This window comes from Protomyctophum parallelum, assembly GCF_964188405.1.
Source record: "Protomyctophum parallelum genome assembly, chromosome: 8".
NCBI classification, from domain to species: domain Eukaryota; kingdom Metazoa; phylum Chordata; class Actinopteri; order Myctophiformes; family Myctophidae; genus Protomyctophum; species Protomyctophum parallelum.
The window spans coordinates 5,688,771-5,716,480 of record NC_139703.1 but is presented as its reverse complement, the minus strand read 5'-3'; the positions used below and the strand labels follow the sequence as shown (position 1 = coordinate 5,716,480).

At 42.8% G+C, this 27,710-nt stretch overlaps 1 protein-coding gene across 1 annotated transcript in view; it reads left to right on the top strand.

Moving 5' to 3' along the window:
- slc2a9l2 (solute carrier family 2 member 9, like 2) overlaps positions 1 to 21,034 on the top strand; it is a 214,672-nt gene extending 193,638 nt beyond the window's left edge. Inside the window, exon 14 of the mRNA XM_083770450.1 lies at positions 20,448 to 21,034. Within this exon, the coding sequence (XP_083626576.1) occupies positions 20,448 to 20,714 (267 nt within the window). The 3' untranslated portion in view covers positions 20,715 to 21,034. The remainder of the gene's footprint in view (positions 1 to 20,447) is intronic.
- Positions 21,035 to 27,710: the final 6,676 nt, after the last annotated feature.

Below are 27,710 nucleotides of genomic sequence, written 5' to 3'. Positions count from 1 at the left end.
TTATTACCGGTAATTTGACCTCATAGCCTGACTTGTGTGTTATGGGCAGGGTTAGTGTCTTCAATAATAATAATTCTTATATACCGGTACAACATCACGAAACAAAATAAATAAATTGAAGATTTGATATCCAGAGTTGCGAGTGGGAGAGTTCCTGAACTCATTCACTGCCAGAGTTTCTCTAAATCAAATCAAATCAAATCACATTTATTTATAAAGCACATTTAAAAACAATTTTCATTGTAAAGTGCTGGACAGAACATCTCAATATGACTGGCACAGACAATAGGTGGGCAACAAAAAACAGACAATAAAAAACAGCCTGCAGCCACTGCAAGTGTTTTTGAGAATCTTACAATATAATTTATGCACCTCTGTATGTGTGTATGTACTGTACGTACGTCTGTAATCCGCGTAAACTCGAGAACCGCCGACTTCAACTTTGACTGGGAACAGAAAGCAGGGAAAAATCTATAATATTATTCTATACCGGATAATGGATTTGTTTTGATCACGCTTTTTTTCTTCTTCCAGTTGTCCTCTGACTCGGAAGCCGTAGATTAACTCACAGGTTGCCTATAGGAGCGCCCTCTATCGTAAACACTGAAAACACCACATGACGTACATCAATGGCGGTCTGTCTGTGCATTGGATTTGAAATGACGTCTATAGAAGTCATCGCAATCAACAAAATAATGTAGGGGTGAGCGTTACCACAGATGCATGATGGATTAATATAGGGAGATCTTATATTCTGTCCGGGAGGAGATGTGGAGCCATTGCAGTGAGAGGAGAAGGATGGGTGCGATGTGATGTATTTGCTGTTCTGCATTCACTGAAGAGCCTTTGAAGGCTCTTGCTAGGGTCGGGTGTGAGAACTGAGGAGTGCATTGCAGTAATCTAGCTTGCAGGAGACAAGTTTCAGTTTCTCAAAGTCTGACAGAGTGAGAGTGTGGGACGGGAGTTTGGAATGGAAGAAGGAGGTTTTACAGAGATGTTCAAAAAGGCTCCCCGAGCCTTTAAAAATGTTTCAGTTCCGATTTTCTCAAGTTCTATTTTTCTTTCTCACGCTGTCATCAATCTGACTCACTTCCCCTGTGCAGGTGTGTCGTGCAGTCAGATCTCCGCAGATCAGCGCAAAGCCAGCTCTCTGTCGAGGAATGTAGCAAAGTGGTTTTCCGTCTCTTTGTATCCCTAGAAGACTAAAAGTTTTAGCCGGGGTGACAGTCACTCAAGATTTGAGAGGACCTGTGATGTCTCAATCTGAGAAGCCCATCGTCAAATATTCGGGAAAACAGCGCCTCCCCTGTTGTTGGCAACAGTCTGTCTTGAGAGACTAGTGACATACTTTTTATTTTTGTTTTTTCTATGCATTTGGTCATTAAGGGCCACAGAATGAGAGGTCTGCTCTGCCGGAAACATCGCAAAATAAAGTTATGGCCATTTTTGTATACCACACCATAGACAATAAAACGTTTTCACACTTTCAAGAAAAATAAGAGAGTAAAATGTAGTTGTAGACTTGCCGTTCTCTGGGGGTTTGATTCAGATGGTGCGGTGCGTTAAAACTGCAGGAACACTACTTGTCCATGTTTTGTTCGATAGTGGGAACAGGAAGAAGACCTGTCCCAGATGACCTGAGAGGTCGGGATGGTTCATGATGTATCACAAGATCAGAACATGTATTTTAACCCTGTACCCACTGCACAGTGTGCTTTATAAACCATCAGTATAGTAGTTTTTCTTTTAAATCAATTCTTTGACAGGGAGTGAGCCAGACAGGGAGTCTTCAGCAGTCTGAAAAATGAACAGTTCACGGTCACTCAAACAAACACAATGTGTCTCCCTCACATCATGTCCCTGGCATTTCCTCTTTTCATTCCAGCACCTTTCTTCCCATAACCTGATATTATATTATTTATTATATATTATATATTTATTATATCCATTATCCAGTGGTATAAAAAAAATAAAAATCCATCCCCAGTGCACCTCAGCTCCAACCGTGCACGGCGGGTTTATCACTGAATCGCTTATTTTGATCGCTCGACAATTATTTTTTTATTTTTTTTAACATCTGTCTTTCATAATGTGAGATATGTGTCTACAGAGTTTTGTCCCAAATGGGCTGCCGTAAAAGACGAGCTGCCGATAAACCCCTCCTCCATGCTAGAAGCTACAGCGCCAGTCTATAGCCTATACAAACCCATTGTAACTTCAAACTTTTAAATACTTAAACTTTAATGTTTAAGTTAACTTTAAGTTAACTTAAACTTACAGTACAATCCTATCACATTTTGTACTGTATCTGCAATATTGAAATACATTGAAATACATACTGTTACAAGTAACATTTATTTGAGTAAGCGGTTAGGGTCCATTTGGTTCCATTTCTACACTCTAAAGTTAAATTATCATTGATGTTACAATATAAATATTGGGGGTCCCAGAGATATAAATGCCATTAAATGGGGGTCCATACTCCATAGACTAATGCATGTCAAACTGGGGGTCCTTGAAATTGAGAGGACCCCCTGTTCTGTGGACCCCCTGTTCTGAGAGGACCCCCTGTTCTGTGGACCCCCTGTTCTGAGAGGACCCCCTGTTCTGTGGACCCCCTGTTCTGAGAGGAGGCCTATGATTATTATCAATAAATTAATATTATATCCATTATCCAGCAATATGAAAACAGTGCACCCACCTTGACAATATGTGTATAGTGTATATGTGAATGAACCTGAAGGGCATGTAATACCTGAACTGCCAAGAGTGGAAGTTCAGCATGCAGAACAGTTTATAATAACAACTGAAGACACAAAAAAACTGCTACAGAGCATGAATATTTACAAATCACCCGGGCCAGATGCAATACACCCTAGGATAGTAAAAGAACTAGCCTGTGTGATTGCTGAACCAGTAACAATGCTATTTAACAAAACTCTGGAGGAAGCAACTTTACCAAGTGGTTGGAAAGAGGCACAAATCAGTGCAATATTTAAAAAAGGAAGTAAGGCACTGGCAGGGAACTACAGACCTGTCAGCCTGACATCTGTTATATGTAAAACAATGGAAAAATTAATTAGGACACACATTGTAGATCATATGAAGTCCAACAAGCTCTTTAGTAACAGCCAGTACGGCTTTATGTCTGGAAGATCAACCACACTTCAACTTCTTACGGTTCTTGATAAATGGTCAGCATCCTTAGATAGAGGACAGTCGGTTGACTGCATTTATATGGATTTTCAAAAAGCTTTTGATAAGGTTCCCCATAAGAGACTAATATCAAAGTTAAGGTCTTACTGTATAGACAAAAGAGTTATAGGTTGGGTACAGGACTTTCTCAGTAACAGGAAACAGAAGGTAGTGGTTAATGGAGCCACTTCAGATTGGAAGTCAGTGACCTCTGGAGTCCCACAGGGATCTGTATTAGGACCAGTACTGTTTGTTATTTATATAAATGATCTACCAAGGGAGATTCAATCCGATGTCTACCTTTTTGCGGATGACACAAAGATATTTAGAACTATAAACAATGACACGGACACAGTACAACTCCAAGCAGACCTCCAGAGCACCAGCAATTGGTGTGATAAGTGGTTACTGAAATTAAACCCAGATAAATGTAAACAGCTGCACATTGGTAAAAAAACGGACACCTTGGCTAATTATACAGTTGGAGATCTAGTGATTCATCAAGTAGAGGAAGAAAAAGATATAGGGGTGGTGGTTGATAATTCACTAGAATTTGAAATGCACATCTCTGAAAAAGTAAAAAAGGCAAACTCCATGTTGGCGATAATAAGAAGAACCTTTTTAAATTTACGAAAATAACTATTTATTCCGTTATTCAAATCCTTGGTGAGATCACAACTTGAATTTGCAAGCTCAGTCTGGTGCCCCTACAAAATCAAATACATAGAGAAAATAGAGAAGGTTCAGAGAAGAGCTACTAAACTAATACCAGGGTTGAAAGAAAGGTCTTATGAAGAAAGGTTAAGACACTTACAGTTACCAACGTTAGTTTATAGGAGGCACAGAGGGGATATGATCGAGGTATATAAACTTGTTCACCAGATATATGACTTTACAGCCGAGCCTGTTGTCCATTCTTGGGACAGCAGGTATGAGTTGAGAGGGAATTCTCTTAAACTCTTACCACTAAATTGTCAGTCAGAAAAGAGAAAGAATTTCTTTACACTCAGAGCTGTCAGAGCTTGGAATAAACTTCCGGAGGAAGTGGTCCAGGCTCCTTCAGTTAATACTTTTAAGAATAGGCTTGACAGATTTTGGTCAACAAAAGGTTTTTTGTATAACTATAGGGCTGGCTTGTAAGGTCATAGACTGGTAAATACGGGACTTTAAAGTGTATTATGTATAAGATATAAGAAAAAACCAAAGAGGGCGGGTCCACATGAACTTGGTTTGTTTTAAAGTGTAAAAAAGAAAAAGAAAAATACGAATGTATTTATGTATGTACTTGTGAATTTTAATATGTATTTATGTCTGTTGTGAGTCTGGCGTAGAGGATTTCATCCTGTGCTGGAAATCTTTTCAATAAATTTCAATAAATTTCAATAAATATGAAAATATCAGCAGCATGATTGATATTAACTACATGAACCCCCGCTAATCCTGGGGCGGGGGGATACGGCAAAAATAGCCGATCTGTAAGCAACGCGACGTCCGTGTTGTGAGCTTGTATCGGGTTAGCTCTGATTCATAGCCATCCTGATACGATTCTGCGAATTCGCAGAATCGTATCAGGATGGCTATGAATCAGAGCTAGTATCGGGTACTTTTGGTAAAGAATTACCAAAAGTAGCCGATCTACAAGCTCTGCTCACAATACGGACGTTTGGTGTTAACAGAAACAGCAGTCCAATAAATGACTGCCTACATAATGAAGTTTTAATGTATTTATCGCAATTCAATGAAATAATGTTAGATAGCATATTTTTCATGGCAGGAATTAATTAATATTAATAAAACATAATTATGTTCGGACACAATTAATATGTGTCTCACATGCATGTATTTAGCCTACGTTTGTGATAAAGAATCTCACAAATATATTCTACAGCAAGCAACTGATTCCTCTCCTAACGTCATGCGCTGGGCTTAGTCCAGTTACCCTGGGTAAACATAGTACCTTTCCTTTCCTTTGGGCCTGGGTGACAATGAATCAGATTAGTAATAGCCTAGATTTATTATAAATAAAATAAAACAATTTCAAATAAATGCACAGATCATTTGTCTCGAGATCTGTAGCTTCGAGATCCGCCAGGGAAGAAAAGAGAGGGGAAAACGAAAGTTTAAAAAGTACATTTGTGTTGAGTTCTTTCGCTGGTTCAACTTCTGCCTGTTCTTCTGAGTTGGAGCGCTCCGAGCGCAATGAGCGCATGCATGCAGAAGCAGCGCACGTGCCCGCCGTGCAGGGAAGAGAATTCAATCTGTACAAAAGCTATATATATTGAAACCGCCTAAGAGAGAGCAGGTAGTATTTTCCCTATTAGTATTTTCACCATTGTCACCCAAGGCGTGTTTGAGACGTACCCAATCAACATGTCTGTACTATTCTCTTTACCAGTCAGCTGATGTCACATACGGAATGCGCACTTTGGGGATCGTGGTATAATGGTATTACATTTCTTCAGGCTGGCACCATAGAAGACATGACATGCCTTTGTCACATTTGGGTTAATTAGTCCTATTGCACTGCATGCTATCACCTTTATGCCTCAAAAGAACAGACCCACCTATACCTTTCAGATCGGAATGGAACTGCGACTAGATAGCAGCATATTGGCAAATTGGCAATCCATGCGTAATGTTCCCAGAATCGTCTAACCCCCGAACATGCAAGTTCGTTTGATATTGTTTAATTCGATAACGATAGAACCATGTACCATACAGCGAATGAAAGCAAGATTCCTAAGGAATATGGAGATTTTTACATTTAATAAAACGGTTGAGAAATGAGAGAACCATGAGTGTTTATAGGCTAATATCAACGTTTTTTTATGAAAGACAAACGGCCTGTGAACTTGAAGAGCTCAATCACCATCCCGACACGGAAGAAATATAGCCTAGGCCCTAGTGCATGCATGTATATGCACTGTTGCACTTGCACACAGTAGCCTACACACGCTCTTTATTTGTTTCTATTGAAAAACACCAGTAAAATAACGTTTATTATATTTTATTTCATTCAAGTCACGACGAAGGAATGAGTTGAATGCGTGCTGCGTAATGCTGTGGCCCCGATGGTATGGTCTTCGCTGAGTTCGCTCGTAGCATTTTATTGAAGAAGACTTGAATGGGGTGTGATACAGCGTATGAAAGCAAACTTCCCAAGGATTATGGAGATGTTTTTATTTTTTTTAAAGGTTGAGAAATGTAAGAATTATGGCCGTTTCTAATCTCAACATTTTACCAAAGAAAGCCTCTCTCTTTGCCGCAGCAGAGAGCTATGTTGCCATGTCCCATAGAAACAACTAAATAGGTCTATAAAAATAATCCCAAAAGAAGCGCATATAACAGGGGTCTGTAACCTATTTTAAATGAAGTGACATGTTTTTATTTTCTAGATAGTGAGTCTGCCATATCCAGATTAATTTTAATGACACCACATTAAAATAAAAAAACATATTTTGATTGTCCACAAATATAAAGTTCTTCCTTCTTTTTAAATATGTTCTTGCACATTGTTATAATGATCATTATATATATCCCCCTGCAGTCAGAGTTCATAGTTTTAATGAATGAATGTGATGCATTGTGAGCTGGTATAGATCTGCTATTTTCAAAAGTAATCTTGGAAAAAAATAATTAAATTTTTGGATTAGCCGTCCTTAGTTGGGCAAATGCATTCATCTGGGGATCCTTGACATGGGAATGTGCTGTGTGAGGATCACTGGTTTAAACAACATTAGGAGAAAAGCCCAAATAACCACTTTAGAAACAAGAAAAGCAACCACAAATAGTACAACTACCAATATTTACAAGCAACTTTACAGAAAAAGAAGCCGCTTATAATAAACAGACATGGCAACACTCTAGCAGCCTCCCAGAGCCGCTCAAGTGTACAATCAAACAGTGCTTTTTGCGTTTATGAGGTGGTCAGACCCACGTCTAATCGTTATGTGCTGAGTGTTTTTAGGTCAAGGGGCTTAATAGCATTTCTCAATGTCTTTTTACTGGTTAAATAAATCATAAATAATTATTGTTCATTGTTAATTGTTCAAGGTTCATTTTTGACAGGGTTCATTTCGGAGAAACGGGAAAGCATTTGAAAATGAATCTGAAAATGAGCGTGGTGTGTGCAGGTATGGAACGCAGGAGGATAAAATAAAACAGTAATTATAAGAGCTCATAATAAATATTAATAGACCATGAAACCATGAATGTACTATGAAGCAGATTTATTTGTCCAACCAAAAAGAACAGTACAGCAAAAAATAAACAAAAAGTAACAATAATCATGCAGCTGTGAGTGAGTAGCCTAGCTGCTGCTGCGTCCGTGCACCAATAGAGGACCACGGCGGCAGCGTGCATGCTTTTTTTCTTCTTTTTTTTGTGAACATCGACTGAGAGGTGGTCAGTCGACTGAGTCCCGTTCCGATCGATTAGTCGACTATTCGACTAATCGAGGTCAGCCCTAGTATGAGGACAGTGTGACCAGAACCAAGGTGGTGAGTGTTTTTTGTTTAATCTATCATGGTTCAAATGGAGTTTGAAGTTACAATGGGTTTGTACAGGAAGCAACTTATAAACTGTCTGTGGGGTGCACACAAAAGCCTGAGTCAACGTTAAAATGACCCCAAGCATGTTTGAAAGTGAAATATCCCATTAAGAGTTACTGGATATAGTGAATGAGCGAGGCTGTCTGCGTTTACTGGGGCCAAGAGAGGGAGCATGTGTATTGAAGGCAAAGCTGTCTACAGTCAAAGTTCAAACCTGCACTTCATCTGTTTATCACCGTCTTCCGCACAGCTGCATGCAGGCAGTTCATCTCTATTGACTTAACGGTTAGGCTACTGTTTGGATATAGGATATAGAGTCTCTGTGAGTGTCTCTGTGTTTACTATGGGGTCAAAAGAGGGAGCGCGTGTATTGACAGCGAAGCTGCCTACAGTCAGACCTGTTCTATGAACACAATTCTTCCTAAGAGCAGTGTATGAGGCATAACTTAAAAAGGTGAAAAACATCTTTGCTTGTAGATGGAGAAAAAGTAACTAAGTAATGTAATCATGTACTGTACTTAAGTACAATTTCAATGTTTATTATTATTCATTTTTACTTTACTGGAGTATTTCCAATTTTCAATACTTGTACGTCACACTCCACTATACACCTTGGAGATGTTGTACTTTTATTCCACTGACGTGCATGGCAATCAGCCGACCAATTGGGCAGGTTATTTAAGCTCACCCCTGTCTCTGTTCTTCGTTCTGCTGTCTGTGTCCCTGGTCTGTTGGCATATGCGCCTGTTTGCTTCCACTGCCACCACAGCACCAGAGGGCTCTGCTATTGATATAGCTGTCTATTGTGCTGAGAAGGAGGATAAATGTAGTCAGAGCCTGAACGCTAGATAAATATAACACATATTCTATTATAAAATATTGGTTCAATCCATTCGTGAGTTATGTGACTGAAATTTGTTTTGGCAGTATTTACCCTTTAGCAGGGAAATCTCTCTCAATGTCTTCTATCTTTTCAAATGTGTTTCCCAGAAGCATGTCTCGAGGCCTGTCATCAGCCTGGTGGGGAAACGCCAGCTGTTTTTAAAGCTGCAATCCGTTGTGTTTTTATTTTGTCCTTCCCCCTAGGATTCAAACCACAAATGTAAAGCCTGTTTGAGCAAAGGGCATATATCCATCTTTCCAACTTTATCCTACACAAGCATTACATTTATGACTATGAATGGACAATTTTACGTCTACAAGCTCATTTTCGAAAATAGCAGACCTAGACGCTAAATCGTAAAAAATTGACTTTTTATTTATTTCGACGTCAGGCCTAAATGGGTTAAAACTGTGAGACCTAAATCTCTTTTGCAGGACTGAACTGGGCAACGGGCAAATAAGTTACACATTTACACAAAGAGCAAACGCAGACTACCAAAATAACTTGTATGAGAGAAAATACAATTTGGTTTATAAGGTTAAAACAATAAAACACATTTAAAGGGAGCAACACGTCAAAGCAGGAACTGCAACTGGTAAGAGATTCTGCGTTAATCCTTTTAAACCTCATTAACAGGCCAAGGATTCCTGTTTTTTACTCTGGTCTGAATATCATTCCAAGAACAAAGGGCAGAAATAAAATTAACTATTTTCCATGCGTTTTGATCTGAAGTTAAAAGAGTTTCTAATTAAATTGAATTTAGAGCAAATATAGATTACCAAGGAGAGCTTTGAAGATAACACTACCAGTGCTGTAACCTGTAGAGATGAAGAAGGCCGACTGTCTTTGGTAAATGTATTAGGTGATCTGGACATGTGCTCTCATCAGGGAGAGAGGGAAGTGTCAATAGTAGAGGTCTCTAATACTGGTGGGTCTTTCACATTCCATTAAGGAAATGGAAAGCATAGAAGCATAGGAGGTAGTGTTGAACTAATCTGTAATCAGACCAACAGCTAAGTTGTACCAGATCGATAGAGCGAAGAATGGCTCTAAAGGGGCCGGTCTGGGCCAGCTTAGAATGTTTCAATGAGAGCTGAACTCCCAGCCGACAGATAGGTTAGGGACGGGCTATTAGGCAAAGATCCGGAGTACTGTATCCATCCTGTGTCAGGGGGAGGGGGAAACAAACAGTGTGTTTGTAAAGAGAAGCACCAAAAGTGCAAACCTATCAATTCAGAAAACAACTTTATAATAGACGTCAGAGTCCAGGCAAATATGTAGACAGAGAGAGTGAAGTCAAAGAAACTATGGGTTTCTTGGCCATAGCTTTCTGGGTCAATGAATTACTGGTTGAATGCATGGATTGATTTGAAATGTCTTAACTGAAAAATATCCCTGGAGCAAAATTCTAATTATTTCTTCAAAGAAATATCACCCCATACCATAGCCATGGAGAATACTCGATTATCATTGGCTGGCTGGGTGTCTGTGACTTTCAGTTAACCGCTCACCTTTGACGTTTAACAGCCTCATCACCTTATTAAATTAATATTAATATGCATTCATTATTAAAACGTATTAATCATTATTAAAACATTAGCTATGGGCTATTTTCATTGATAAGTGGCCATAGTAAAAGCAGGATAATCATCTGAGAAATAATATATATAATCCTCTATCTGACCTCGTCAGTTATCTGCCATTAATGGTCTGCTGCTGCATATCATCTTTGTCGGGTGGAAACCTCATGTCCAAACGGTTACTTTTCAGGATTCAAATAAAAAAGATGATAAAGTAGCAGATCGACAAGCTCAAAAGGCCGCATTTCGAGCTTGTGGATCTGACCTCAGTGACCTGTGATGATTCTGTGACACTGAAGTTGGTAGCTATGATCAAGTAGGGCAGGGGTATTCAACTAGATTTGGTCGGGGGCCACAACTGTACAATGATTGTGTGTGGGGGGGCCGCACAGCGTGTGCGCTTTGGGTTCTCAAAATGCATTTTGTGCTCAAACACGAAGATTTAAGTATATATAATGCATTTGTGCACAGTAATGAGCAGGATAATAATGTCTATACAGGTATATGCTACCTTAGAAGTCAATTGAAACCCCTAAAGTAGGGCATTACATTTATGAAAAAAACACAAAGTTATAATATGAAGAGGTTTTTTTCCCCCAACAGCAGCGATATATAATGGTCTGCATTTCTATAGCACATTAATCCAAAGCACTGTGCATTGTATTCACCCATTCACAACCTGCTCATCGGGAGCAGTTAGTGGTTCAATGTCTTGCTGAAGGACATGTCCACATGAAGCCAGGAGGAACCGGGGATTGAACCTTCCCATTCCCAGATGGCTACTCTGCCTCCTGATCCACTGCCATCTGTTACTTACGGTACTTAGCGCTACAAAGTTTGAATTAGCCACATGAACCCTACAGTGTCCCTGTTGGGGCATGTCGTTGCGACCATACGTAGGTCGCATTTACTATGAAAATGAAAACCTCTCTCCCGTCCGTCCGTCCGTCCGTCCGTCCGTCCATCTGTCACTCATGCCTCCATATATGATCATGCCTCGTGACATCACGTATCCTAAAACAAAATACATACATACATGCACCTGGGACGTATCCTCAGTTATTTATCCCAAGGTCTTCGGGGTTTCGGGGTCTCCCAACATCATACCCCTCACTCAGGTGACCCAGCCGGGGTGATCAAGTCCCGACTTACGTCCCAGTAGCTACCCTCGATCAGTCGCATTAGGGAAAAACCAGGGCCACACAATCCGTTCCTCCTGAACTACTCTGCCGTGACTGGGAGGTACCATTCTGGCGCATGGAAGAACTAGGCTCTGTGGGTTGACTCCTGTCCGGGCCCCTCCTATGTCTCACCAGGTCCACTCCTGCTCTCACCAGGTCAGGCCCTGTGCGTTGCACCAGACTCCCAGCACCAGGCACCTTATTCATCCAAATATGGTCACGCCTCGTGACATTACGTGACATCTAGATCTCCATATAGGGTGCCTTGTGATACGTCACGCCACCATATATTTGGCCATCTCCATATATGAAGATCACGACACTGACCTCAACTAACCCTGGATAACCATACATGGAGAAGACTAGACCATCGTCCTAGATCTGCATATCGCGGCTAGCCACTCTACATCTGACCTCAAACGCATAGATCTCCATACATGGAGCTGACCTGTTCTGACATTCCATATGTTGATCCATCCCCACCCTTTCTTCCTGTCATTCCATATGTTGAATTGACCTCATCATATTCTGTACACTCAAGACACGCTCCATACGGTATATGGCCAGTACAGAATTCATTGTTGATCTGACCCCCCCATGTGCCAAAGTGCCAGTGCTCGCCCAGCAGTCTGCCGACACCCAGGCGGATGCGTGCACGCTAGCCTGACCTAAGCAGAGACATTTCTGGTCTAGAGGGGCGGGTCGCGCCTCAGAAATGCGCGCACCCTGATTGGATCTCATCGATCTGTCCGTCACCCCCGGCCCCTCCTCTCCCCCCTAGTGCAGCGCTACGTCACATCATTTAGAGCGACGCCCACCCGGAAGGGTTGACTCCCACTTTTAGACTGGTTCAGCCCACGGCTTTTTCCAGGCTTTCATCTTTCGCGCAGACGAAATGAAAGCCTGGGTATCGAGGCTACGTGCACGCAGCCTCGCCATTTAGGGCGAGGTTTCTTCTCGCCCTCAGGGCGTCTTACTGGTGATAGGCGTAAGATTCCACAAAAACAGCAGAAATATAAACTCACTGTTGTGAGCTTGTAGATTATTGGTGTAGAGGAAATAACGGAGAGGACTATATTGTTGAAATGTGCAAACACCTTTCATCATGTCAACTGTGGCCGAAACTGTGTACCATGTAATATTTTCTGTGTTTTAAAGTAAATCAAATACTTAACAACAGCTCTATTCTTTTGAACGGTCACTGAACAATGGAATATTGTTGGCAATCATGTAAAATATCCTGCTAGTGCTATGCATAGTCAGTGGGGTAAACAAGACACAATAAGATCAGATAAACTGTATTGATCCCGCGAGGAAGACCTTTCCCCACAAGGGAAAACGGTGTCTTTTCTGTAATTAACTGTTGTGACTTCAGAGCTAATTAGCTAATCCTTCTTCATTTGAGCTTTCGCTCATACAAACATCCAAACATCTTTATACGGATCCCTCCTTCTCTACAGAAACCCGGCCGTCCTGGAGTCCAGCGAGCTCATTTAGATTAATCATAATCACACAGCAGTCACTTGGGAACTTCACGCCGTTCAGAGCGGCGGTTGCAGCTCCTCTTCTCTGTCTCCCCACTGGGACACAATCCTGTCATTCAAGCTGTGCCTGTGGGGAGCTGCAATCTGCCAGTGGCAGAAAATCAACCTGGATGGCACACAATCGACATAACATTGCTTTGTCTCTGCTGGTTTCAACCCTGTCAGACATTATGTGTAATTCCATAATTACTGTCGGACCGGTGGCTATTTGTTCTAATCAGGCGGGCCCCCGGCGATCCGGAGCTGTGTGAAACCCCATCTGATCCATCTGAGGGTTGTCAAGAGATCTGCATGAAGCTAATTAAACATCTTTCCCGACCGTTGCTGTCGGGGGGGGGGGGGGGGGGGCGTTGATAGCAGTAAAATGCAATAGAGAGGACATGAATAACAAGTATTTTAAAAGCTCAACTAAAAGTGCAAAAGTAGGTATTGAGCTGTGCTTTAAAAATGTTTACAGAGGCTACCTGTCGAAGGTATAGTGGGAGTTTTGTTCCACGCAGTCAGCAGAAAGCTGCTTCACCGTGTTTTTTTGTTCATCGAGCAGGCCAGCAGTGGAGGACCTGAGGGGGGCGTTTTGGGACTATCTAGGCAGGCAGTCATGTAGGTAGGAAGGTGTGAGACCATTGAGAGCTGTATAAACAAGTGCAATCATTTTCATACCAATTCATACCAATACCAATTCAGTGAATCCAACACTGTGTGAAGTGAGTGGCACTATATATACATATTTTATGACGTAATTATAAGGAGCCTCAGATGGTAACAACTGAAATGAAGAAGATAATGGCCTATACTTTGTCATATAGAGTGTCACACAAACGTTGCAGAAATAGTAGATCAAGCTTTATTTGAAGATATAAGTGAAAGTGTGTATGCAGGACTTGCAGGTTCTATAACATTTCAACACAAAGTACCTTGGTGTCACGCTTGACCAAAGCCTCACCTTCAAGCCACACATCCAGCACGTTGCTGCCAAAACCGCTGCCTCCTGAAGAGACTTGCAGGCACTGGGTGGGGTGCCAATATCACCACCCTGCGCACCCTTACCCTTGGCCCGACCATGCACACTGGGCAAGATATACGCTGTAGAGTGCACTGCTGGAATTTTCCTGACCATGAAGCTGGCCTGCAAGAATGCATATGAGCAAACAAGAGGATACCCTCGCCTGATATGCCAACCAGAGACTAAAATGCAGACACTTCTCCAATCTCCACCAAAGCCCCCCCACACCCTTGATGGATTGCCTTGCTGGAAAAAACAATGGTCCAATTCAAAGTCCCTACATGTTGAGGCAGTTCATCAACTGCCCTTCAACTAATCCTCCTGGGTGCGACTTACCACGGATTGACGGGGTCAACCTTAACAGTAACCTCTGGAGTAAGACCCATGAAATCTATCTGCATGTGATTGGAGTGTCTGCCACTGATCTGTGTGAATGCGGAAAACCACAATCACCTCCCCGATGAATGCTCAACCTTCAACTCACCACATGGAGTCAGCGGCCTCATTGAACTGGATGACGATAGTACCAATTCTTGGCTGATGTAACAATTTCCTGTGTAACCCTATACACATTAATAAAATCACACCCGTCCGATCAATCACAATTTGCGGCCTCACAATTTCACCTCATTCCACTGTTTGCCAGTCTGGAACTAGTGAGAGAAACTACAATTTTGCACACGTGTGTGAGTACGTGCATGGCCGTGCACAGGCTTGCTCGCTGGATTCTTCTTTGAGAGATAGACACTGACAGAAAGACGGTGTTGACTTGATAAGACAGACAGGTCCTATGGGAGCACAGTGAGATTGGTACCAACAATACATGTCAGTCAAAGAAGGCAGGGCGAAGTTGACTTATTATGACAGATAATGCAAGGAAAAGAGCAAAGGTCACAAAGGACAGGGGGGGAGAGCCACGAAAGAGCTGTATAGGTTTTAAGATGGGTACAAAGAGGTGATGGAGATAAGGCCATCAGCAGATGCTTGAAAGGAGAGGGTAAGTGCGAGAGAAAAGGCCAGTGAGAGAGGGGTTATTTTTCACCCTGGGGCCCCGGGCAGTGCTGGGGGGTCCCTGGGGCCCCGGGCAGTGCTGGGGGTCCCTGGGGCCCCGGGCAGTGCTGGGGGTGTCCGCTCCTTGCATTGCTTTGTCCACTTACTGATGACCTAAATCAATAGACCATGAATCTATATAATATCCCGGCTCGCCATATCATCATCATGGGTTCAGAACGTCAACTGAACTCAAGTCAAGGTCACTCAAGTCAAGGTTTTGTTTTGAGTGCACCAGAGTCACTCGTGTTTTATTTGATTTGTTGGAATTTAATTTATGTTGTATTGTTTCCTCATCCCCAGGCAAGCACACGCCGCATCAAATTTCAAATAATCAATGTCTCATTGAAATGGTAATGAATGTTAGTCCTTATATTTTTCATTTTTATGACTTGTGGAGACAATTTGAGAAAAGGCAATTTGATGCAACAATAGGCCTATTAGGCATAGGCATCTCCCAACGCAACGAGCAGTAATGCCAATGAAAAAACAAGTTATTTTGTCAACTACTACTGAGAACATTTATATACGTGTAAAAAGAGAGAGATCCTCACACATGGTTCACTGATTGACTGAAGGAATGAGTCTGTTGCACTGTTGACCTTATTTGTCTTGTTTTTCCTATGATGAGACACAGTAATTCACTTTATTATGACGCACTGATCGACTGTATATAGGTTTTTGTTTATTCTTGTTTGCACTGTTTATTATTTTATTATTTTATTGTTTATTGATGCACCTTGCTTTCCACCTTGCACCTTTGCGTTTCTTATGTATACTATACAGTACTTTTTTATCCTTATTCTTACTTGTATGTTGTAACCTTAACTGCTGTTCTGCTATCTATCTATCTATCTATCTATCTATCTATCTATCTATCTATCTATCTATCTATCTATCTATCTATCTATCTATCTATCTATCTATCTATCTATCTATCTATCTATCTATCTATCACTACCTCCCATTGAAATGGATCTTGGCATGGAGCCATGTAACGCCATGTCTGTCCACTCCACTGGACCATTTTCTTATTTTGAGCAATGGCGGATCGTGGAGCCTCTAAATAGTTCCCGTAAATGACTTAGCAACGTACCCCAGCATTGCATTGATGTTGCAGCAGAATATACCAAATGATGGAGCCAACCATCTGAGGTACTCTATGTCAATCATGTGATGATCAACAGACAGCAGACTTCAGTTGACTTTTTTAGAATGTGTGTTACATTCAGCCATTTACACAATCAGGAGCAGTTAGAGGAGTCTTGCTGAAGGACACTTTCGCCAATCCCACCTAGGGTATGGGCGCTGATATGGAGGAGAGAACACGCCCACAGCATCCCCGGCGGGAATCGAACTTATCACTAAGTTTGCATTAACCACATAAACAGTGTCCTGTCGGGCCGTGTTGCGACTGTAGGTCGCAGATTACTATGAAAACCAGTCAGCCGATTCGTCTGTCACGCCACCATATATGGCCGTCAGTCCCTCACGCCTCCTGACACGTCACGCCACCATATATGGACGTCAGTCCCTCACGCCTCGTGACACGTCACGCCACCATATATGTCTGTCAGTCCATCATGACTCGTGACACGCTCCATATATGGCCGTCTCCATATATGAAGATCACGACACTGACCTCATCAATATAAGGTCATCAATATGGCCAATATTGCCTCATCAAAATATGGGCAGAACTCATAAAAGCCTGTACACTCAAGGCACTGCCCCCGCTGCCACCCTTATATGGAGCTGACCTGTTCTGACATTCCATATGTTGATCTGACCTCATCAAACCCTGTATGTACACTCAGGACACTGCCCCCTTGTATGGAGCTGACCTTTGTGCATATTATGTCACATATGTCCAACATATCTGTGATATAACTTATAAGCTATGTCTACCATATAAGTATATAAGCATATAAGTTTCATATAAAGTTATTTCCATGTGGGACAGTCTTTGCCTCTGAGATGTACTGAGTACAATAAGTATTGCAAATTGGAAATACAGAATGAAGTAAAACAACCTCAAACTTGTACTTAAGTACAGTACTTGAGTAAATTTATACACCACTGCATTCCAGCGTTAGTTAGCCTAGGCTAGCCACCGCAGGAAGCTGCAAATCTGGCTCATTGGAGTTCACTCCAGTTTAAATTCCAGACGAGTACATCCTGTGAAACCTTAGCTGCTGAGTATTACAGCATTACTATTACTTCCAGCTCAAATCTCATTACTGGGATCGGCATGGGGAGATGTTTTGTTTCAGCTTTTCATCTTTTACCCTTAAAAGGACAGCCATGCTCTTTCTCTCCTCCATTTGTTTCTCCCTCGCTTTAGTAAACCAGACAGATAGTTAATCGTCGGGAGGGCGGGCCCGTTTCGTGGAAATGAGGTGGGCGGTGGATTCAGATAATCCTAATGTTGCTTTGCTTAAAAAAAACGGGGGAAAAAACTATTTAAAAAAACACAAAGCTCTCTAGTCAGTGGTTATCAAAGTGCGTTTCAAGCAGGGAACCTCAGGCTTCCTTCAGGGGGTTCTAAATGGAGCAGTGACTCTCAAAGTGGGGTCCGGGCACCTCCAGGGGTCCTTGAGGGGGTTACAGGGGGTTCCCAGCAGAATGCTTTTTTTTATCTTGAAAAAGGTAAGGTTTTGCAGCCAAATATATTAATTTGGGGGTCCTTCATATGAAAAAGCCGGAGAACCACTGCCTTAAATGTGCGTAACATCCCTGACCCCCAGAGGGTCAGGGGCCGTTCAAGTTATAAAGAAAACAAATTGACAGGCAGGCCAATAGGCGGCAGGCCACTGGGAAAAGTCCCAGTGGTCCCGCAGACCAATTCTGCCAGTGCCGTCATGATATTTTCACTGTAAGAACTGTGAGAACAACAAAGGGTTGTGTAGTTGTCTGTTAGTTTGTATCATTTATGTTGTTCTGTAAAAGTGGTGGTATTAGGGCTTGTTTGTTTCTGTGTGCCTCGACGGAGCGGGCGGTAGAGTTTCTGCTATCTGCACGCTGGTTGTGGTGGGCCGGTCTGGGCCAAATTCACGTGAAAATGACGGGGCCGGATTTTTGTCCCAGTCCAGTCCAGCTGGGGGTCCTTGAGCCCATGATCTCTAGTGTAAGACAAGAGGGGTGTATTTTGGTTATTGATTGTGCGGAGCTTGTTGTTTGAAGTGGCTTCATGAGAGTCTCCTTCCTTGGCATGAATTGCCATCAGTGGATGGATGGACCACTGTTGAACAGAAATGGCTGCAGACTACATTCACCAGTTAGAGCTGTTTTGACTGTTTCTGGGGAATAAGTAACCTAATGAGGCATCTCTTTTTCACCCACAATGAGCTCATTTACTGTGTGTGTGTGTGTGTGTGTGTGTGTGTGTGTGTGTGTGTGTGTGTGTGTGTGTGTGTGTGTGTGTGTGTGTGTGTGTGTGTGTGTGTGTGTGTGTGTGTGTGTGCTTGCGTGCGTGCGTGCAAGCGTCTGTGTGGCCCAAGTGATATGGTTCAGTGGAGGAATTGGCTTAGCCCTGTTATTTCCATTATTAGCATTCATTATTTTAATGAGCCGTTGTAATGCAAAACCCAGTGCTCGTCGTGTTCTGCTGAATGTTCCCAGGATTCTTTGGCACGAATGCACATGATGCACCATGAAAGCTCACAGCATTGGTACACAGGGTCAGTCGGCTTCCTAATAATCTTGTGTACAACTAAGCCATGCGTGAATTGCTCTCCTCTCCCCCTGTCCTTAAGTGTGCCTCCCATCAGGAAGCCTCGAGCCTCGACATCTTTTGCACAAGCTCCTCTGACGCACCCAAATAAACTCTCTCCCTCTCACTCCCGCTCTCTCTCTGTCTCCCTCCACATGCACACAGGCACTCTCATACTCACAGGCATGCACACGAACGCAGGCACGCACACACGCAGGGGGAGAGCTGCACAGAGCCACCTCAGCTCAAGTTTACTGTATGGTGAGCGTTTAAAGTGCTTAATATCCTCCCCTGTCCTGGTTTTTCCTATAGCAGAAACTGTTCTGCTGCTATCTAAAGCTTGCCTATATCACTGCTAAGGGTAACATCGCCTGGCAGGTCACCTATAGCTGTTTCTGTGTGTACACTGTACAGAGACAAAAAAAAGGGATTCTCTGTCATATAAGCTCCCATTATTTGGAGTTTCAAAGAAGAAAAATGGAGACAGGAAGAAACAAGGAAAAGAGGTCAATATAATATGTAGTATAGACCAATGTCAAATAGCCTTGCGTGATATGAGCAAAGCAAATCGTTTTACACTGTAACATGCACGGTTAAAAATACTTAACCGCAACTCTGCGACACGCTTCGTTGCTTCGTACCTTATTGTGTAGCTGCCATGCAGTGTGAGCGCAGGATGAATGTCTACAGTAAGTCCAGGTTTATGAGAGGGCCTTATATGAATAATGCAAAGCCATGCACAAAGGATTATAGGCCTGCGACACTCACGGCGGTCATTCAAGTTTCCGTCGCTTACACCAAATCTTTCTCCACTTGTCTGTCTCGCTCTGAAAATCTCCACCCGCATAATATGTTGATGTGTATTTTTAAATCTGGCACTAATCTCTTTGAGTGGCATACCTCAGTGGACGAGGTCAGGTTTCAGAGACTTTGTGATAGCCTACATTATATATTAAAACATGGACTGCCACACACAAATGCACACAAGCGCACACACACACACACACACACACACACACACACACACACACACACAATCTGCTTTTTTTTACAGTGATTTTACTGTGTGTAGCACAGACTGCATGCATTCCACTGAGAATAGAACTCTTCTGACAGCGCATGCCACCATAATCAGGTCCAATAATTTAGTCCATCTTACGCTATTGTTCTCAGGGGAAAAAAAAAACATTCTAGTGCGCAGAGTGCACTCCATTCCCGTCATGTAAGTCACATTGGACTGTATTACTCTATGCCACAACAACAGATGCATGCAACAGTGGACGTGACACTACTGTTTGTTTTGGTATAGAAGATAAAGCTTAACTTCAGTGTGTGTGTGTGTGTGTGTGTGTGTGTGTGTGTGTGTGTGTGTGTGTGTGTGTGTGGAAAAAGTATACAGTATAGAAAAATCGTGCACCCCCACCAATCACAGTACAGTATGTGTCTCTGGAGGCAGAGATGGGACTATGTTTGTTGGTTACACTTTGGAATATTTAAATAGAGTTTTTACAAGTGGGACATTATTTTGCAGAAGATCATCACCTATAGGTTGAAAACCAGTGGTCGCTCTAGCGCATTGAGAGCCGGGGATATAGTTTAGACATACTATCATTAGATCGACAACTTACCTCAAACACTAACCACAAGGACTGGGGCAGCGCATGTCTGACCGTTATTTCCGCATGTTGGTCCGTTGGTGTGTCTAATCTATGCCACTCATTTCTTCTTAATTTTTTCCTATCTGTTCAGGAGGCTTTGGAGACCTACGCCTTCCTGGTGTTCATGGTGTTCTGCGTGGTGGGCGCCGTCTACGAGTACGCCATCCTGCCCGAGACCAAGAACAAGACATTCATGGACATCAGCCAGAGCTTCGCCAAGATGAACAAGATCCCGGTGCCGCCGCCTGTCCAGGAGATGGAGTCGGTGCTGTCCATCAAGCCCGGCAAGGAGGAGCCGAGTGAGGAGGGAGGAAAAGACGGCGCCGCCGACATCGTCGAGATGGAGAGTTCCTTCTGACGGAGAGGAAAAGAAGAAGACAGTCAAGACACTATTGTATGTGTCGTCTGGTCCGGCGACAGGGTTGGAATCCTATAGCTGCTGCTGGCATTGCCACTGCTGCCAGGCTTTGACGTCAGGCTTTGACGTCAGGCCTTGATGCCCCATGGCTTTGATGCCAGGCTTTTTGATGCCAGTCTTTGATGCCAGGCCTTGATGCCAGGCGGTGACGTTTAACATCATGAACATTAGTAGCTGAAACTTTTCAAAAACATTATCAAAAATGTTTTTTTTTTTTTTAAGAAATACTATCTACAAGTGTTCTTGTAGATCGGCTGTTTTGGGAAATTGTTGCACACAAAAAAGACATTCAAAACATTTTCAAAAGGTTTTAAAACATTTCTTTTTTTACATAGTCTATTTATTTAATGACTGAGATCAATGGTTATCTTAATGTGTAACATAGGCATTGTTTTTTCAATGTACAGTATAACCCTTGCCTTAATGTCTGTCATTATGTTTTATACAGCTGATGTAGACCATGTACATCGTTTTTGTATGTGTGTATGCCTGTGTACATTAATATATCATGTCAGTGATTCTCAACTTTTTCAAATAAAATACATTACATATGAAAATAATCACATGTAAACTGCATTGAGACAAGCGCATGAAATGTAGGACTTAAGGCATTACATTTTGTGTCACTCGGTTCCACACTGATACATATTAGTGGTGTAAAAAGTAATCGATTGAACAATGCATCGCGATTCAGCCGTGCAGCAATGCAATGCAGCGCAGCAATATGACATCATTTAAAATCAAATCAAATATATATTGCGACCGAAGGTCCCAGTTAACTAGGGAATCGCACATTTCCCGTCAGTGTGTGTTGGTCGGGCACGTGACATCACATGACATCTACAGGTATGGAGCACGTGACATCACGTGACATCAGGGATGGAGATCGCTGATGTCAACAATATTAAGCCCATATATGTCATCCATATTGGCCAGCAACTTTTTTGACATTCCATATGTTGATCCTTCCCCATCCATCCTTCCTCTTCGATGTCTCCCTTTTGACTGATACTGTACCTTTCCATTCAAACTCTAGACGGGCCTGCCCCAAATGTATTAGTGACTGATACCTGTCCATTCAAACTCTAGACGGGCCTGCCCCAAAGTTATTAGTGCAGTCGCACCCGGCAGCTGGCTGCACTCAAAACGGCAGCCGTGAAAATTAAGATCTTGCCAAAGATCTTACCCCCCATGCCAAAGATCTTACCCCCCATGCCAAAGCACCAGCACTCGCCCAGCAGTCTGCTGTCACCCAGGGCGTTAAGATCTTACCCCCCATGCCAAAGCACCAGCGCTCGCCCAGCAGTCTGCTGTCACCTGCAGGGCGGATGCGTGCTCGCGACCTCGCCCCCAGGCGTCTTACTGGTAATATATAATTATAATATATTAACAATACTGTATATAATAGTATATACAGTATAATATAATTCTAAATAAAATATGTTCTGTATATCTGCCTGCTTGTTTTTTGCCATCTTGTGCAGTAACATAGAAAAGTGTGATGATTTGCATATCGTATAATTTAATTGAAATACCTGTTGAACCGTAATCAAATGGGTATAGATAGTGCCAGTGCACACCTCTAATAAATATTGTGAAAATAGCAGATCTACATGCAAGCTCACAACGCCTCGCTACAACACACAGGTCGAGGACCATGCTGTGTTAGCGATTATGTACTGTCTTCTAGCTGTATAGTGTCTGGGTTAGGTTCTTAACTCTTTTATTACTTTTATTACTCTTTTATCCCAGTTCCAGGTGCCACCATAAGCGTTCACTTTAAGAGTCTGAGTTTACCCCCCTGCCCCCAATCCCATAGCTGGAGCGGTGGTAGCCTGGTTAATAAACCAGACTAATATCGCACGGACCGCGGGATATTAGTCTGGGGAGGCTCAGATTGAATTTCATTTCCAGGGAAACATTTTCTCTTTGACGCAATTGGTCAGAGCTACGGTCAGTCGTCAGTCAAAGGTCTCAAGCATTGAAAGTCACTGTACCAAAGCCCGCCCATATTGCATACCGTGTCCCGATTGGCCGCCCACATTCTCTGGTGTAGGAAATGGGCGTACAATTGAGCCTCTCCAGACCGAAATCCGCCGGCAGGCAATTTATTTTTGCCAACGGCTGATTCGGTCTGGTTTATTAACCAGGCTGGAGCGGTGGGGCGTTGCCATAGCAACCGGACCAATGTTTAAAAGCTGCCGTGGGACTCAACCATTGGGCTATATAGAGTATACATTGGGGTCCTTATATATACGGACCTGGGATATGACGTCCCCTAGCGGTGGGGTCCGTATATATACGGACATGGGAAAGAACAAATTAACCTGACCTGAGATCAGATTCATACGAGGTTTCCACTGGACACACACTGGTCTGATTAACCCATTCTGACCTGAGATCAGATTTAAAAAATGTCAGTCGTTCTTCGATTTTTCAAAAATAGCAGACCTACAAGCTCGTATCGCGCCACTCGGTGGCGCGATATGAGCTTGTAGATCTGCTATTTTTCAATAGCTAAAGCATAACATGATGCCGACACCAAAATGGGTGCCCGGTCAGAATGGGTTAATATAGGCGTAGAGATATCCCTGTGAAGCAGACTGGGACAGTTTGTTTTAGAGTTTCTCCACACTTTTTCACCAGATGGCTGTGTATACATGCAGCCAGAGGCTGTATACATGCAGGCTCTGAGCATCAGACTCAGGGCTCACACACACAGTGTGCTGTGCTCTGCAGCTGCAATATAGATTTGTGGTGGGCAAAGTCACAAAGTATAGGCTATTCAACCCTGGTGCTTGAGTCAAAGTATAGATCATAGTGCAGTGGTTTTCTAACTTTTTCCATGTCAAGGACCCACAAAATGGCACAGATTTGTTTACACTTTATTCAAGGATGCCCAACATTAAATGTATTTGGCAGTGGACCCCTAGCCTGTCATTGCCAAACGTTCCACCGGATGGGTGAGTGAATCCGTCATCAGGCTGGTAATGCCAGCCTAGCGGACCCCCATCTCATCTTGTGCCAGGGAGCTCCAAAAGCAATGATTTGAGTGAAAGCAAGAAAATCTAAAATTTGGAATGAAAAGTCTTTAGTTCATTCTCTTCTTTTTCCCCCCCACGATTTTGTAACCCATTTCTCACCCCTGTGTCGATTATCTAATTGTGATAATGGGCTCTACACACCCTCCGCCAACCTGGGGAGAGCAACGGACTTGAACTCATGCTTCCTTCATGCATGTCGCTCCTTTACACCTGACAGGGGGGAGTTTCCCTGCATGGTTGGACGTAACGCGTGGAAAGAACACGTTATTCCAACCAGTTCCTTTCCCCTCCATCAGGCGCCCCGGCTGGCCAGGGGGAGGTATAGTTTAGAGACCAGGATTACTGCAAGTTTTTTGTGAGGGTACCTATACTACCTACCCTAGGGGACACGGGGAGAACATGCAAACTCCACACAGAAGGGCCCTTATATAACATAAACAAAACAACAAAACAAAAACACAACAAGAACATGATTAGAATTTTTGGTTATTTACATGATTAGAGAAAAGAATAGATGATACAAAGAAATATAATTAGGTGATCTGGTCAATTAAGTGGGTCCTAAACTTATGTTTGAAATTTTTTAATGAAGTAGAATTTGATGAGATTGCCGTATAGGTGTTCCTGTGTGTGTGTGTGTGTGTGTGTGTGTGTGTGTGTGTGTGTGTGTGTGTGTGTGTGTGTGTGTGTGTGTGTGTGTGTGTGTGTGTGCGTGCATGTGCGTGTGCGTGTGCGTGTGCGTGTGCGTGTGCGTGTGTGTGTGTGTGTGTGTGTGTGTGTGTGTGTGCGCGTGTGCGTGTGCGTGCACGTGCGTGTGTGACTGTGTGTGTGTGTGTGTGTGTGCGTGTGCGTGTGTGCGCACGAGCACAGCTCTGCGGTTAATGCTCATAAATCACTTAAAGTCCTCCATGAGAGGCAGCCAGCAGCAGCAGCCAGTGTTTAATGCAGCATTGAGAACATTGCGTGGCTGAATAGAGCACCTGTATGACTGGGTTTGCAACCTCTAAAGTTTAAAGTGTAGTGGTGTCTGTGCTGTTGTGCATAATCATTTCAAAACATCAATGATGGGGTTATGACACAATACACTATCAACAATCAATATTCTGTACAGCAGTGGTTCCCCAAAGTGGGGTCCGGGGACCCCTAGGGGTCCTTGAGGGAGTTCCAGGGGGTCCCCAGGTAAATGATAGTTTGGAACCAAATGAGTCTGTAACTCAGAGAGTGTAAAAATGGAACCAAATGGACCGGGTCCATTTGGTTCCATTTGTACACTAAATTAACATTGATTTTACAATTTAAATTGGGATAGAAAGTTTCCAGAGATAGAAATGCTATTAAATGGGGGTCCGTAGACTAATGCATGTCAAACTGGGGGTCCTTGAAATTAAATTGGTTGATATTTACAGCTGGAGCCGTACAAATGTTCTCTTATGGCGGTCCCTGGCATATCTTTTCAAATGGGGGTCCGCAGGCTATAATTAGTGTAAATTTGCCATGTAGCTTATAGTGTAGCTTGCTACAATTCTCTGGGGATAGCTTCCGTTGTAGTTGAGCTATATTTAATAGAGAGTAACTGGTAGTGTAGCTTACAAAAAATTCCACGTAGCTTGCCCATCACTGGCCTACATGCTGTAGTTAAGGGAATAAATGAAGGGGGAGTACAGTTATATAATTGGAGAAACAGAATCAAACATACAATATATTGGGCGGTCTACATGCTCAAAAATGAGTCAGAATATCACAGCTTTTTGGTTTATTGAACACAGTGCGTGTGGCATATTCACTCTTGTGCAATGCTGCTGCATTGAATCGATGGAATAGAACTTCAGACTGATGACTCATGTCACAAACTTCTGATGAGTAGAACTCTGAGCTCCAGGCGCATGAATAATGTCTGTGTTTTTCTATGAGATGAGTGCTGCATCGCAACTTGCTTATGATGAGATGAGTGCCACACGGCGCCTTGTTTGTGAGACGGAGTGCAACATTGCAAATTGTTTTGTATAAATGGCCTTGCTTTGCTTGTTTGTTTGTGCTTGCATTTTATGAAGATATCAAATAAAATAAAATCTACCTGTATTTATAGCACATTTCACACAACTGAAGTTGACCAAAGTGCTATTGAACAAAGTGGTTCAGGCTAATATTTAAGGAGCAAATGTAACAATGCTAATGTGCATTATATTAAAGGATATAGTTTGATAATGTCTAGCCTGAGCTAATGTGTTTCTGGTCTAGAGGGGCAGGTCACGGCAGAGATTTGCACACGCCCTGATTAGATCCCACCGATCTGTCAGTCACCCCCTCCCCCTCTGCTCTTCTATTGAGACATTTAGATCCCTGCACTGCAGTGCTCTTCTATTGAGACATTTAGATCCCTGCACTGCAGTGCTCTTCTATTGAGACATTTAGATCCCTGCACTGCAGTGCTCTTCTATTGAGACATTTAGATCCCTGCACTGCAGTGCTCTTCTATTGAGACATTTAGATCCTGTATAGAACATCAAGTGGAGTCCGACATCCTCTTAGTCCGAACTACGTGGCCGGTTAAGACTGGGGAAGTTTCTGACCTACACGTGGCCGGTTAAGACTGAGGTGAGGGTCTGACCTACACGTGGCCGGTTAAGACTGAGGTTAGGTTCCGACCTGCGTGACTGAGGTTAGAGTCTGACCTACGGGGTCGGTTAAGACTGAGGTTAGGGTTAGGGCGTGGGATAGGGTTCATAATGGGTCGGACTGGCTTAGTGGTCCAGGCACTTTGGCTGGTCATCCAGTATGACAGTGTGTTGTGGGTTAGAATACAGATCCCGACAAACTTTGCTGTGTCTTCCCCCCTCCATCTCTCTCCCCGTTTCCTGTCAAGCTATTGTATATCTATCAATAAAGGCAAAAAAAAAGCAAAGAAATATCTTAAAAAAATAATAATGGGTCAGACTAACAGGAGGTCAGAACAATGACATGTTAACTTTTTTGGGGGGGTTAAAACAAAAGGTTTCTTTGAAAGGTTAAACGGACGTACCAGACAGAGTGGAGACCGGCCTGGCGGAGACAACACATGGCTTAAATTCTCTTCCTCTTTTCCCACCGGTATACTTTTTGCACCAGCATCTCTGCGGCCTGCACTGCCGCCAATGTATTGTCTCCGTCAATCACTGTCAGGCCCATAGCTGAAGAACTGACAGGACCCATGATGAAGTTCATTTACAGTATAGAAGACAGAGAATCTCTGTCTAATTTATCACCTGGTGACAAGGTGAGGCGTGTGTTTGTGTGTGTGTGTGTGTGTGTGTGTGTGTGTGTGTGTGTGTGTGTGTGTGTGTGTGTGTGTGTGTGTGTGTGTGTGTGTGTGTGTGTGTGTGTGTGCATGCGCATGCGCGTGCATGTGTGTGTTTGCTCGTGCTCACGTACTCCCACGCTTGTACACGTATTATTACTGTACTTGTGAGGCCCATTATGTCCTCAGCAGTGTAGGGAGACATGTTTAGAAATGGGAAGCGATTCAAAGTACTTTCAATAATGAGTCCCTAATTTACGTGAAATCTTTCACGCACTTTCCTACTAGGCTGAGCAACATATCCCACCCTTTTCGCATTGGCCTGTTATAGCGCCACCAACAGGTGGATTTTTGCTAAACACATTTTTGGATCAAAATGCCTCAAATCATATAATTGCCATCAAAGGCATGAGAACAAATGGCACCCTTTTCACATTGGCCTATTATAGCGCCACCAGGAGACTTGTGTAGTTGTAAATGTTTCATTGTGAGGCATCTTGCTGAGTTTTACATTGTGCTCAGGCAGTAACAGTATTTTAAAGGTTTTATGTCATTCATTTTAATTTATTTTTCTTTTTTCTTTTAGGTTTTATGACCTCAATTACACCCAAAAAACCT